Here is a 12,454-nt window from a genome sequence, read left to right as displayed (position 1 = left end):
ATCAATTGCACGCAACTACACGAACAGCTGCTTGTATGTGTGTGTATATACTTAGTTGTCCCCAACTGTTTGAAATTTTGTATTGTTTGTTCTGCCTGCATTTGTAAAATGCATATTTTAAAAACCTTGAACGCAAACTTGTAGATTTAGTTACGTAGATTACAGTCCCCAAATTTGAAATCGGTCGGAAAAAATTTATAACACAAACTTTTCATTTGAAAAGGTGAATAAATATTAAAACCCCAATAATTCAAGTTCCACCAGAAATCCGAGTATGCAGTTTTGTTTGTATTATTTTATAGAATATACAAATCAAATTTAAAGTTGATTGGTGGAAAACTGAAGATTTTTCAAACAAACTTTGGAGCTCGTTTTCCCACCTTTGGAGCTCGAATTTTCCAAAATCCCTTCTTAGTGCGCACATACACTATGATAGGATACTTGACCCCAAATTTCAGCTTTCTAGCTCTTACCGTTTGGGCTGTGGGCTGTTGACGCGGTTTCCTCTTGTGCCCCAAAAAAGCCCCAATAATTCAGTCTCCAAGAAAATATTCAAAAAACCAAGTATGCAACTTTCTTTATATATATATATATATATATATATATATATATATATATATATATATATATATATATATATTTTTTTTTTTTTTATTCAAAGTAAATATATAAAATGTTTAACCATCTACACGTTTGGGATTTTCCTTAAAATCTCTTGTAATTGGATTGATGAGGCCTCGGCGCCCTTGGAAAGTTCCGATTATTTGAATTCCTTGGTCCATAGGTAAAGTTTCTTTGCTGATGGGAGCTTGAGTCAGGATGTCCGGAGTTATAATTTGGATTATAAGGTCTGTAGTAATTAGCGCCCCGAGAATAGTGTGCTGAAGTAGTGTAAAAAAAGACATTATTCGTATGCAAAAATATTTTCACGTATATAATGTGTATTTATTATAGGTTTGTGGGAGCTGAAGGAGGGGTGGCAGACCTCACAAAGTTTATATATTCTTGATCAGCATGACGAGACGAGTCGATCTAGCCCTGTCTGTCGGTCCGTCCGTCCGTGTGTCTGTCCGTATGAAACCTGGATCTCAGAGACTACAAGACCTAGAAACACCAACTTTTTAACTAAGTTTTCTTGTGTGTACGCTGAGCAAGTTTGTTTTTTTCCCCCCAACTTGCCCGATAATGGGGTATTTCCGTAACACCGTTCGTATTATCACCTATATCACGGAAACTATATGACTTGGGGACTCCACATTTTAGTATAAATGCCTCCAATGAACACGCAGAAAATGTGTATTTTGGAATTTCCCTCCCTCACCCCTCTCTGCTGCAATTATTGATTTTCCATAAATCCCGTAATTCTTGGAATTTCGAACTCAAATGTTGCAAATACCTCCAGTTACTGATAAGTCCGTTTACCAAGTTTCATTATGATAGGCCGATTTAACAGGAAGTTATACCCATATATCTATATATGAGCAAGCAGTGGCCGCAGCTGTTGTTGTTACTGCTTTGCACGGGCACAAAAGACATACACACAGACACACATAGACATGCATTAACACGCATAGATGCAATTAGTATGTTAGTGTGCAGTTATACACGCCTTAGTTGAGTTCGAATACCAAAGGGGTTAATATGTATAAGAAACATTTTTACTACACGTACATATGTACAGAGTGTTTCAATGTCGGGAAACCCGACTTTAGCTTCTCCATTTGTTATACCCTGTACCCAAAAGGTGAAAGGGTATACTAGTTTTTTGCGAATGTATGTAGCATACAGAAGAGAGTTTGATTTTTTTGCGTTGCATCATGATTGGTCAATTCTGAAGAAAGTTATAGCCATAAATAAAATCGCTGCCCATGCTTTGCCTGCAGCTCTGCCCACAGCTCTGTCCGCAGCTATTGCTGTTGTTGCTGCTTTGGTTCAACTTTGTGATGAATTTTTAAAATAAATTTTCCTTTCTTGTTTCATATTACATTTAAGCAGTAGATCAGCAAATTTATCAAATCCGCACAAGGACACTAGATGAAAGACTCTTTCAAAGAATATAAGGGTAATTTCCTAAAAACGGGTAAAACATTCCATTTTCACAACAAGCTACTATAACGAATAATACGGTTTTGTAAAATTTTATTTTACTTACCATGTTCTTGGTTGTAGCTATAACTATTAGAATAGTTACTAGTATTGTTACAATTATTGTTGTAAGCTCTATTATATTGTATACCCATGCTGGTTGTTACCATTCGATGGGCTTCTTGTGGGAGATAGGATCTAGGTAAGCTTACGTTAAATCCTATAAATAAATTGAAAGAAATCTGTCATCCAGAAGGAGAAAGGAAAACGTGCTCTTGAAAACGCGTTATTAATTAATCTGTCTTTACCTATCATAGGTCCACGATTTTTGTGATTTTCAATAGGTAAAACTTGTGGAGGGTCCTCTGCGTTTGGAAGTCTTTTGGCAGGAAAAGTAAAGTCATCATCATATTTAGGATCCCTGAATCGCAGTGTTACAATTTTGTTGTTCATAATATCAGGTAGACCAGGTATAGGTGATTGTAGAGTGCTGAAAATAATAAAGCAAATATTACAATACAATGTTTTTATACTCGGGTCCCGTTGGGTAAAAAAGCTATATTACGTTTGTGCAAAGTATGTAACAGGCAGAAGGAAGCACCTCCGACCCCATATTCTTAAACAGCGTGACGAGATAAGTCGATCTAGACATGTCCGCCCCTCTGGATGAACGCCTGGATTTCGGAAACGGCTGAGCGCATATTAGGCATACTTGGTTTGTAGGCGTTCCTAGCTTCTACGCAATACGAGTTTATTTTAATTTTTGTATTTCCCCGCTACAGAATTTCGATTCTGTCCACATTTCAAAAGCCACGTAAACCAACCGTAACAAGGAGGAGGCGTGGCAGACCCCACAAAATATATATTCTGGATCAGCAGGACAAGACGAGTCGATCTAGCCCTGACTGTCGTTCTGTCTGTCTCTCCGTATGAACACCTGTATCTCAGAGACTATAAGAGCTAGACACAAAATTTCGCACAAAGATGCCTTATGTCTGTTTGTTTTTTCCCCCCTCGAAACCAAAGACATTTGCGATGATACCAACCGTCTTTTGCGACGCAACCACTGAGGAGGAGGTGTTACTAGCTACTCGTAGCCTGCAACTCAATAAAGCGCCGGTCGCGGATTCAATACTGATCCGCGCGCTCAAATTGGCACTGTGTATGCACCCTGGGATGCATTCTCAACGTGCTGGTGGCTCAAGGCGTATCACACCACGTCGGGAACCAAATCCCTCAATGTCGTCGCCGGTGTGCCGCCAGGGTCGCTGGGGCCGCTGCTCTAGAACGTCATGTATGACGGTATTCTCCGCTAGTGGGGTATGCAGACGAAGTAGCGATTGACAATCATCCGTTGGCTGAGCACAGTGGGTCTGGAACGAGCGGCAGGTTAAACTGAGGCATTTCTAATCAGCAGCCGCTAGGCGGTAGAGCAGACGGTAGGCTCGTGACATCCAAACAAACCATCAACTATCTAGGGGTTAGGCTGGACATGCGATTGTGCTTTCGAGAGCATTTGGAGCAGACAAATAAGAAAGCTGCAGAGGCGGCACGGGCCCTGGCACGAATTATGGCCAACACTCGGGGCCCCAAACAAGGTCGGAGGCTGCTGCTAATGAGCGTAACCAGATTATTCATTCTTTATGCGACACCGATTTGAGCTGCCGCGGTGAACAAGAAGAGTTACATCCGCGAACTCGCAGCCACGTACCGTCTTGGTGCAATCCATGGAAGGTCGACTTCCATCTGACTCAACTTTTAAGCGGCCACGGATGCTTTAGAAGTTATATCCATAAATTTGGGCATGACTCCAGTGCGGAATGCGCTGTCTGCTGAAGACGCAAATCACACAGCCTTCGAATGCGGACAGACGGAGATGGGAGGCGGAACCCCTCCCATGGCGTCAAGCTATGTGGCCAGCATGATCGATAAAGAAGACTCGTGGGCAGCGAGTGCAAGCTTTGCGGCCTCTAAATGGGCAAGCTCAGAAAACAGGAGTGAGAAAGAAGAGCAATAAAAGCGGGTCGAACATCCGGGCGAGGCAATGCCTGGACATGACATGCGTAAATTTTGATTTCTCATTTTTACTTATATTTTATACTTATTTTTATCTTATTGTTAGACGCATATACACGCATAATTGTTCTACACATATGTACAGAGTATTTTAAAGTCGGGACACCCGACTTTAGCTGCTCCGCTTGTCTTAGTCTGTAAATATACACTTCTATTAACGAAAGGTTCACTTTTTCCAAAACATGCACAGAAAGAGCTTTCTCTTGTGTTCTATCAGACCCGTTTTTTTGTGCTCCGCATTTTTTTTTTTTGGTTGTTCTTTTTGTTATACTCTGTACATGTGTACAAATGTACAAGAGTATATTAGGTTTGCGGGAGCTGAAAATGTAACAGGCAGAAGGAGGCGTGGCAGACCCCACAAAGTATATATATTCTTTATCAGAATGACAAGACGAGTCGATCTATGTCTGTCTGTCCGTATGAACACCTATATCTCAGAAACTATAAGAGCTAGAGACACCAAATTTTGCACAAAGATGCGTTATGTGTGTACGCTGTGCAAGGTTGTTCTATTTTTTTTGATTTCCCCCCACCCACTTCGCCCCAATGGGGGGTTTTCCCGATTTGCCATTCGTTAATCGCCTATATCTCGGAGACTATAAGATCTAGGGACACCAAATTTTAGTCCAGATAACTTATGTGAATACGCAGAAAATGTGTATTTTGGAATTTCCCTCCCTTCCCCCCTTGCTTTTCTGCCTGCCGTCCTGTTTCAATAAGTTTGTGTGTGCGTTTCACTGCATTTTGTCTTTTGCATCGAGTCCACATAATTGTTGTTGTACTCCCGCTCTCACAAATTTGTGTTAGAGCTTTATCTTAGCATCACTCAGCTAAGTACGGTTCTCTTTATTTCTGCCGTTTTGTTGTTTGTGCATTGCGCTCGCGCACTTTTTTTTTTCGTGTACTTATTTTTAACCCTAGAAAACTTGTTGTGGTCTGTGTCGTGCTGCAAGAAGTCTTTCACATATAAAGATGCTCTGGATTGTGACCAACTGCAGTTCATAAGCTGCTGGTTGCATGACAATATGATGCATAAAAGAGGTTGGATATACGAGCCCTAACCACTATTAATTGGTACGGCAAGGTTTTTTTCGACAGTGCAACTTTCAATGACTCATATTTATTTGTAGGCGATGATTGCTCAAACATATTTATACTTTTTAAAAATGTCATTGAATTACCTTTAATTCCATATCAAAACATGCACAAGTTTCATATCAACAAAATGAAAAAACTCAATTTAAATAAAACAACTTTCATACTACACGAAATATTTTGACCATTATTAATTGGTACGGCAACATTATATATTCATTAAAACTGAGTAACATCTCCTTTATTTTTAATAACACCCTGAATTCTCTTCTGCATTGTATTTACTAATTTTAGGCATTCTTCTGGAGTTATGGAATCCCAAATTTCCTGAATTTTTGATTTTAGTCCTGACAGAGTACGCTGTGGGTCATTCCTCAGCTTTCTTTTGATGATTGCCCACAAGTTTTCTATTGGGCTTAGATCTGGGCTTGATGACGGCCAATCTAAGACATCAATTCCATTTTCTTGAAGCCAATTTTTGGTTGTTTTTGCGGTGTGTGGTGATGCACCATCCTGTTGAAAGGTATATTCCCCACACTCAGAAAGCTTTGGTATTGATGGAAGGAGATTACTTTGAAGGATACACTTGTATTTTTCTGCATTTACAGTTCCATCTATAAAGTAAAGTTGTCCCACACCTTTGGCTGACATGCATCCCCACACCATTGTGCTCGTTGGAAACTTGACTGTACGTTTAAGACAATCTTTGTGATATGCCTCCGTACGTTTTCGTATTACTCGTTTTCGAGCATCACCGACACACACATCAAATTTGGATTCATCGCTAAAAATTATAGAATGCCAACGCCTCTGTTCCCAATTCTGCCTTTGTCTTGCCCATAGCAATCGTTTTTTCATCTGCAAAGCTGTGAGCAATGGTTTTTCTTTGGCCTAAAAACACCAACATATATTAATTGTACAGAAAAAATTATCTGTTATATGTTTTTACTTTTCCTTCATCACAATATTCTATTTACCGTTACTTGACCAGTTTTTGTTTACATTTTACATTTTTCACCGTTTTTTTAAGAAAAATAATGTTGCCGTACCAATTAATAATGGTCAAAATATTTCGTGTAGTATGAAAGTTGTTTTATTTAAATTGAGTTTTTTCATTTTGTTGATATGAAACTTGTGCATGTTTTGATATGAAATTAAAGGTAATTCAATGACCTTTTTAAAAAGTATAAATATGTTTGGGCAATCATCGCCTACAAATAAATATGAGTCATTGAAAGTTGCACTGTCGAAAAAAACCTTGCCGTACCAATTAATAGTGGTTAGGGCTCGTATATATATTTAAATGTGCCGTCCGTCGCGCCCCCTTGTCGCCGCAATCGCTTGCTCCTCTCCCATCAACTCCTCAAAACATTGACTGCTCTGCAATGCTGTCTCTGTCAACCTCTCCAGGTACTTCCCCTTTACCCTCGCCGATTACCGTTTCAGCGACCCCTATTTTTGTCCCACCCGCACGCAGCGAAGCAGCAGCGAAGCAGCAGCGGCGTCTCATAAACCATCTGGGCCTGTTTCTCGCGTTCGCAAGAATCAATGCGAACTGCCCTCTGGTGTAATGGTCAATATTGCTTTTACCTCACCTGCATTCCCTCCTTTCCTTACAGTTGTAGCGCCTTGGAAGCAACTATTTGTTTCGAGGCTGTCTGCTGATACCATCTGTGTCTTTCGCCGAAACTATTTGTGACCCAAAATTACAGCCACCGCATACGATAGTTAACGAGGTTAAACAGAAAAAACGCACTATTCCAATTCCGGTGTCCCTGCTAGTTAGTTCTTCAATACCGCCTACTAACAATTGTTCAAAAAACTATAAATTTTTCCTAAATCTCTTAGTTTAAGTTACCAAAACGTTAGAGGTATTGCATCTAAACTTACTGATTTATATAGGGATAGCTTTTCGTTTGAATTTGACATAATTGCTTTGTCAGAGAAGTGGTTTAATCCTACCATATCTGACTTTGAAATTTTGTCGAATAGCTTTATAATCTATAGACGTGATAGACCTGTTCGCCGTGGGGGTGGTGTACTAATTGCAGTTAAAACCACCATCCATCAGTTGGAAATTGTCCACCTTAATATGCCGGAAGACATTGAATTTATTTGCGTTAAGGCAAGGAAAGAGATGCCTCCCCGAGCGTTATATATCACTTGCTCCTATATTCCTTCTTCTTCTGATATTCAAGTTTATATGCTCCATATTACTGTATCAGAGAAGTATGTTCCCGCCTGCGTGATAATGACTTGATTGTTATGGTGGGGGATTTTAATTTACCAAGCAATTCTTGGTCATTCTTAATAGTTCCCCTCACCTTATTCCTTCGTCACAGCATGACATTTGGGTTTGCCTTCTTGAACTCTCTTTAGTTCAAATTAATCCAATATACAATCACCTTCATAGATATCTCGATTTGGTGTTTGTTAATGATATCACTAATGTTGTTGTTTCTAGACTGAAGATATTTATCATTCTACTCTAGAAATATGTCTTCCCTTTCCTAGATCTAGTGCATGGTCTTCGAAGTGTAATTTGCCTCGCAAATGCTTTCGCAAATGTGATTTTGTTATGCTTGCTTCAAAATTTTTTTATGACACCATGTATTCCATCTTCGATGTCTGTGTTCCCAATAGCGTTGCATAATTTTCTTCTCTTAAGCCTCCATGGTCTACGCGTAGACTTTCTAACCTAAAAAACATAAAATCTAGATGTTTCAAAAAGTTCAAGGTGTTGACTTCTCTAAATATTGTATTGCAAAATGTAATTTTCTTCTTTTAAACTCCCTGTGTTACACAAATTATCTTGAGCGTTGCAAGCTCCAATATAAACATGACCCTAAAAAGTTATATAACTTCGTAAATTCTAAACGGAAATCTTCGACTTTGCCATCGTCATTTTTCCTTGCGAATAACAATTCTTGTAATGATTTTGTAAGTGCTGAATTATTTGCAAATTTAACGGTAATTCTTACCCCTTCCGCATTATGCCTTAAAATTCTATATTTGCTCCATTAATTACAGATTCTTGTATTTTATCTAATATACAATCTGTAAAAGCTTCATTCTATCCTGGGCATGACAACATTCCTTGTTTTATGCTCAAAGAGTGTAGTACTTCCCTTTGCAAACCGTTGCTTAGGCTTTTGAATCTGTCCCTTGAGAGCGGAATCGTTTCTGCTTCTTGGAAAGAATCGTTTATTATACAACTCCACAAAAAGGGCTGTAAGTAAGACATTTCCAACTATAGAGACATTGCTAAACGTTCTGCCATTCCTAAATTATTTGAAAAAATAATTACTTCCTCTTTACAGTATCATAATCTCCTCTGCTCAGCATGGGTTTTTTAAAAATCGGTCAACAACGACTAATCTGCTTGAATTTACATCTTTGATAAATGATGCATTTCTAGCAAAGATGCAAGCTGATGTTATATATACTGACTTCAGCAAAGCATTTGATTCTGTGAATCACGACCTCCTCCTCTTGAAGCTAACTTGTATGGGATTTCCCTCAAACTTTTTGAAATGGATTTCCTCGTACTTAAAAAATAGGACACAGAAGGTACTACTCAGGTCGAATATATCTAAACCTGTTCTTGTAACTTCTAGTGTATCTCAAGGTAGTCATCTTGGCCCCCTATTATTCACTCTATTTATTAATGACCTTCTGTCTATCCTACTGCATTCCCGTATACTAATGTTTGCCGATGATGTGAAGTAGAGTTAGGCACGGACCGTGTTTTCGGCACTTCGAACCACGCGTGGGCCCGCCTATTCGTGTTGCAAATTTCGATTTCATGCGTGGCCGTGCGTGTTCGTGTTGAGCTAAAAAGGCACAACAAAACACGCACGAGCAAACACGAAAAAACATCGATTTTTTTCGTCATGCTGATTCAGAATATACAAGGTTCGTTCCAAAGTTAACATGACTTTTTGGATCTAGCGGCCCCTGGTGGTGCTATCTATATGTCGACTAGTGCGTTAGAATCTGCTATCTTTATCGATTTTCCAGTAAGAATTTCATGACATTTCATCGATTGGAAGTGAAGCTATTGCGTTTTAAGTGTCAGTATGTTTGTGTTATCGGTGCGAAAATGAGCTTCGAACAAAGAGCCAATTTTGTTTTAAAATTGGTAAAACTTTTATGGCGATTATTGCCTATCCCGTAGCAGAGTGCACGAGTGGTTTCAACGTTTTCAAAGTGGTCGTAAGGACATAAATGACGATCAACATTTGGGCCAATCAAAATTCGTGATCACCGAAAATTCCATCGAAACTGTGCGTGAATTCATCAAAAATCAGCCGAAATCATCATTGAAATTGATGGAAATGGAATTGAACATCTCCAAAACATCGATTTATCGCATTTTGACCGAACATATGGGCTTACGAAAGGTGTGTGCACGGTTTGTTCCGCACAAATTGACTGACGACCAAAAATTGCTCAGAATCCGTCTCGTCGATCGACGCTTGTGACCGATTATTTGACCAAAAATCACATTTTAACCATTAACCACTCGCCGTATTCACCTGATATGGCACCGTGCGACTTCTACCTTTTCAGAAAAATGCATCTGCCCATGAAAGGAAATCGTTATGCAGATGTAGAGGCCATTTAAAAGGCTTGCACCGGCATATTGGCGACATGTGTTTGGATCGTGCAAAAAGCTGTATTGAAGCAGAAGGAGACTATTTTGAATAAAATAAATTGATTTTGCCGAAAAAACCATTTGTTCTGTTTTTTTTTTTTTTTTTTAAGTCCTGTTTACTTTGGAACACACCTTTATTCGAACTCACGGAAAGGGTGTATAATTGCACATTTACATAGCAATTCCGTCTACGTGAGTGTATGGTGTCTGTGTGAGCATGTATGAAGTTAACCAAAACACCAACATCAACAACAGCTGCGGGCAGTGCTAGGGCAGCAATTCCAATGTAAATTTCAGCTGCCCAATTCTGCAAGACGCTACGTCATCTTCAACACAACAAAGCGGCCTCCCCGTTTTCTGTGGCTTGTTTTGTTTGTGTGACTGTACTTTTCTGTGCTGTGTGTTCTGATTATCGTCTTCGTTTCTTTTGCACGTTTTATTCAGGGGTACCACAGAAAACTTCGGTGGTTTGGCTACAGTTGGTTTTGAAAATTCCCAAAAAATACGCCGGTGCCACAGAACTTCGAAAGATTTCATTTTTTCGAACTTCCCCTCCAAGCCAGCTGTCAGCAACAGCTGAATGCCGTCGGTCACATTTGAATGACTAATTGTGTTTAAATTCTGTAGCGCACTATGTTAAATAAAAAACAAGAAAGGAATGCTAAAGTCGAGCAGGCTCAACTCTTAAATACCACCTCACAAAAAAAAAATTTTAAAAAAAAAATTATTTTAATTAATTAATACATTTACAGCAGAATCGTGCCTATGCGTGTTTGTGTACTTGTACATATGTATGTGTGCATTACATAATTATGTCAAAGCAGCAACAATATGGCTATAACATTCTTTCTAATCAATCTATCATAATGAAACTTTGTATACGGATATATAATCACTAACGGGATGTGACTACCAGATTTCCAAAATTCCAAAAATTACGGGAGTTATAGAAAATCGCGAATATGGGGGGAGTGGGGGGATGCATCGGAAAAAATAAACAAACTCGTCCTTTCTCGGGCTCAGGAGAATCTGGATACCAAGTTTGGTTATTCTAGCTCTTATACGTTCTGAGATCCTTGCGTTCATACAGACAGGCGGCCATGACTATCGACTCGGCTTGTCATCCTGATCAAGAATATATATACTTTGTGGGGTCTGCCACGCCTCCTTCTGTGTGTTCCATGTACACTCGCACAAAACTAATATACCCTTTTACCCTTTGGGTACAAAGTATAACAAATATTCCATTTGCATAAAAATTAGCGCAAATTTAAAGAAACGTCAACTAATTGTTTAAAATTACAACGCCAATGTTTGAGAAGCGTATTTGATCCTATTAAGAATTCCACTTATATTGCTTTTTAAAAATTAAATTTATTTGTAACATTTTTTATAACATCATTTGGAATTCTACGCGAATTCTATTGTGCGGTTGTTTTGGATGCTGTGTGTGAATGCGGGTGTTTTAAGTATACATTTAGTAATTTGCTTATTTAAAAATATTTACATAGGATATGCAAAATATTTCTGATGCAGATTGTCCAAAAAAAACTATAAGGTTTATATTCCAATGATTTATTTTATTTGGAAAAATGTCAGTGTTTTTAATCAAAACTCCAGTAGAGGTTTGAAAACCCAAAAGCGATTTTAGTCATTTTCATAGGCTTTTTAATTTCTTTAGTTTTATTTAGTTTAAGTTCTCTATTGTATTGATTTTTTATGTACATCGACTGCATTGTTTGTCGATGAATAATAAATAAATAATAAATATTAAAGCTGTACCCTTCGAGCTAAAGCAGCTATCACAAATGGTTTAGATTTTCCGACATTGCTCGATTGCTTCAAAAAATTTACACCTTTGGAGGAACGATTAATATCTCCCCGCTTTCCTTTCATGGTCATAAAACCAGTGGTCTAAAAGTAGCTATTGTTCCCAGTTCCCGTTTCATACGTGGTTACTTCTCTTCCACGAGCTTTTCATGAAGAAGAGGTTGTTCAGCTCAACCTCAAACATAGAATGGAATACAGTCATAATTTTATGGCTGCAACCATTAGACCTTCCAAATTTGCCAGCTTAGAAATGTTGATAGGAGAGGTTGAAGAACTGATAAGTTGTTCTACAATTACAAGAAACTAGAGTTGATTCATAATACATCTATTTGTTTACGTATGTACAGCGCCCCTCACGGCATCAGAGATGCTAATGCACTCAGTGAAAACCATATGGATCAAATAATAAGTCACGATGAAGGTTATAGGGTATTAAAAGGCACATCTCCTGCTCATTGGGAATCTGAGAAAAATAAAGTCATGGCCATGATACGCCAGTTTGAGCTCCCTAATTATACTCTGTACATCAAATGTACAAGAGTATATTAGGTTTGCGGGAGCTGAAAAATGTAACAGGCAGAAGGAGGCGTGGCAGACCCCACAAAGTATATATATTATTGATCAGCGTGACAAGACGAGTCGATCTAGCCCTGTCTGTCTGTCTGTCCGTCTGTCCGTCCGTATGAACACCTGGATCTCAGAGACTATAAG

At 38.7% G+C, this 12,454-nt stretch overlaps 1 protein-coding gene across 2 annotated transcripts in view; it reads right to left on the bottom strand.

Moving 5' to 3' along the window:
• Window positions 1–654: 654 nt before the first annotated feature.
• LOC115628073 (5'-3' exoribonuclease 2 homolog) overlaps window positions 655–12,454 on the bottom strand; it is a 64,055-nt gene continuing 52,255 nt past the window's right edge. For both annotated transcript variants that reach the window (XM_030524046.1, XM_030524047.1), the window contains exons 7-9: window positions 2,394–2,575; window positions 2,153–2,305; window positions 655–881 (exon numbers count right to left, since the gene is read on the bottom strand). In XM_030524046.1, coding sequence (XP_030379906.1) covers window positions 706–881; window positions 2,153–2,305; window positions 2,394–2,575 — 511 coding nt within the window. In that variant the 3' untranslated portion in view covers window positions 655–705. The remainder of the gene's footprint in view (window positions 882–2,152; window positions 2,306–2,393; window positions 2,576–12,454) is intronic.

This window comes from Scaptodrosophila lebanonensis, unplaced genomic scaffold, assembly GCF_003285725.1.
Source record: "Scaptodrosophila lebanonensis strain 11010-0011.00,11010-0021.00 unplaced genomic scaffold, SlebRS2 tig00000101-arrow-pilon, whole genome shotgun sequence".
Taxonomy (NCBI): domain Eukaryota; kingdom Metazoa; phylum Arthropoda; class Insecta; order Diptera; family Drosophilidae; genus Scaptodrosophila; species Scaptodrosophila lebanonensis.
Note: the sequence above shows the minus strand (reverse complement) of the source record. Positions and strands in the feature narration are given on the sequence as shown.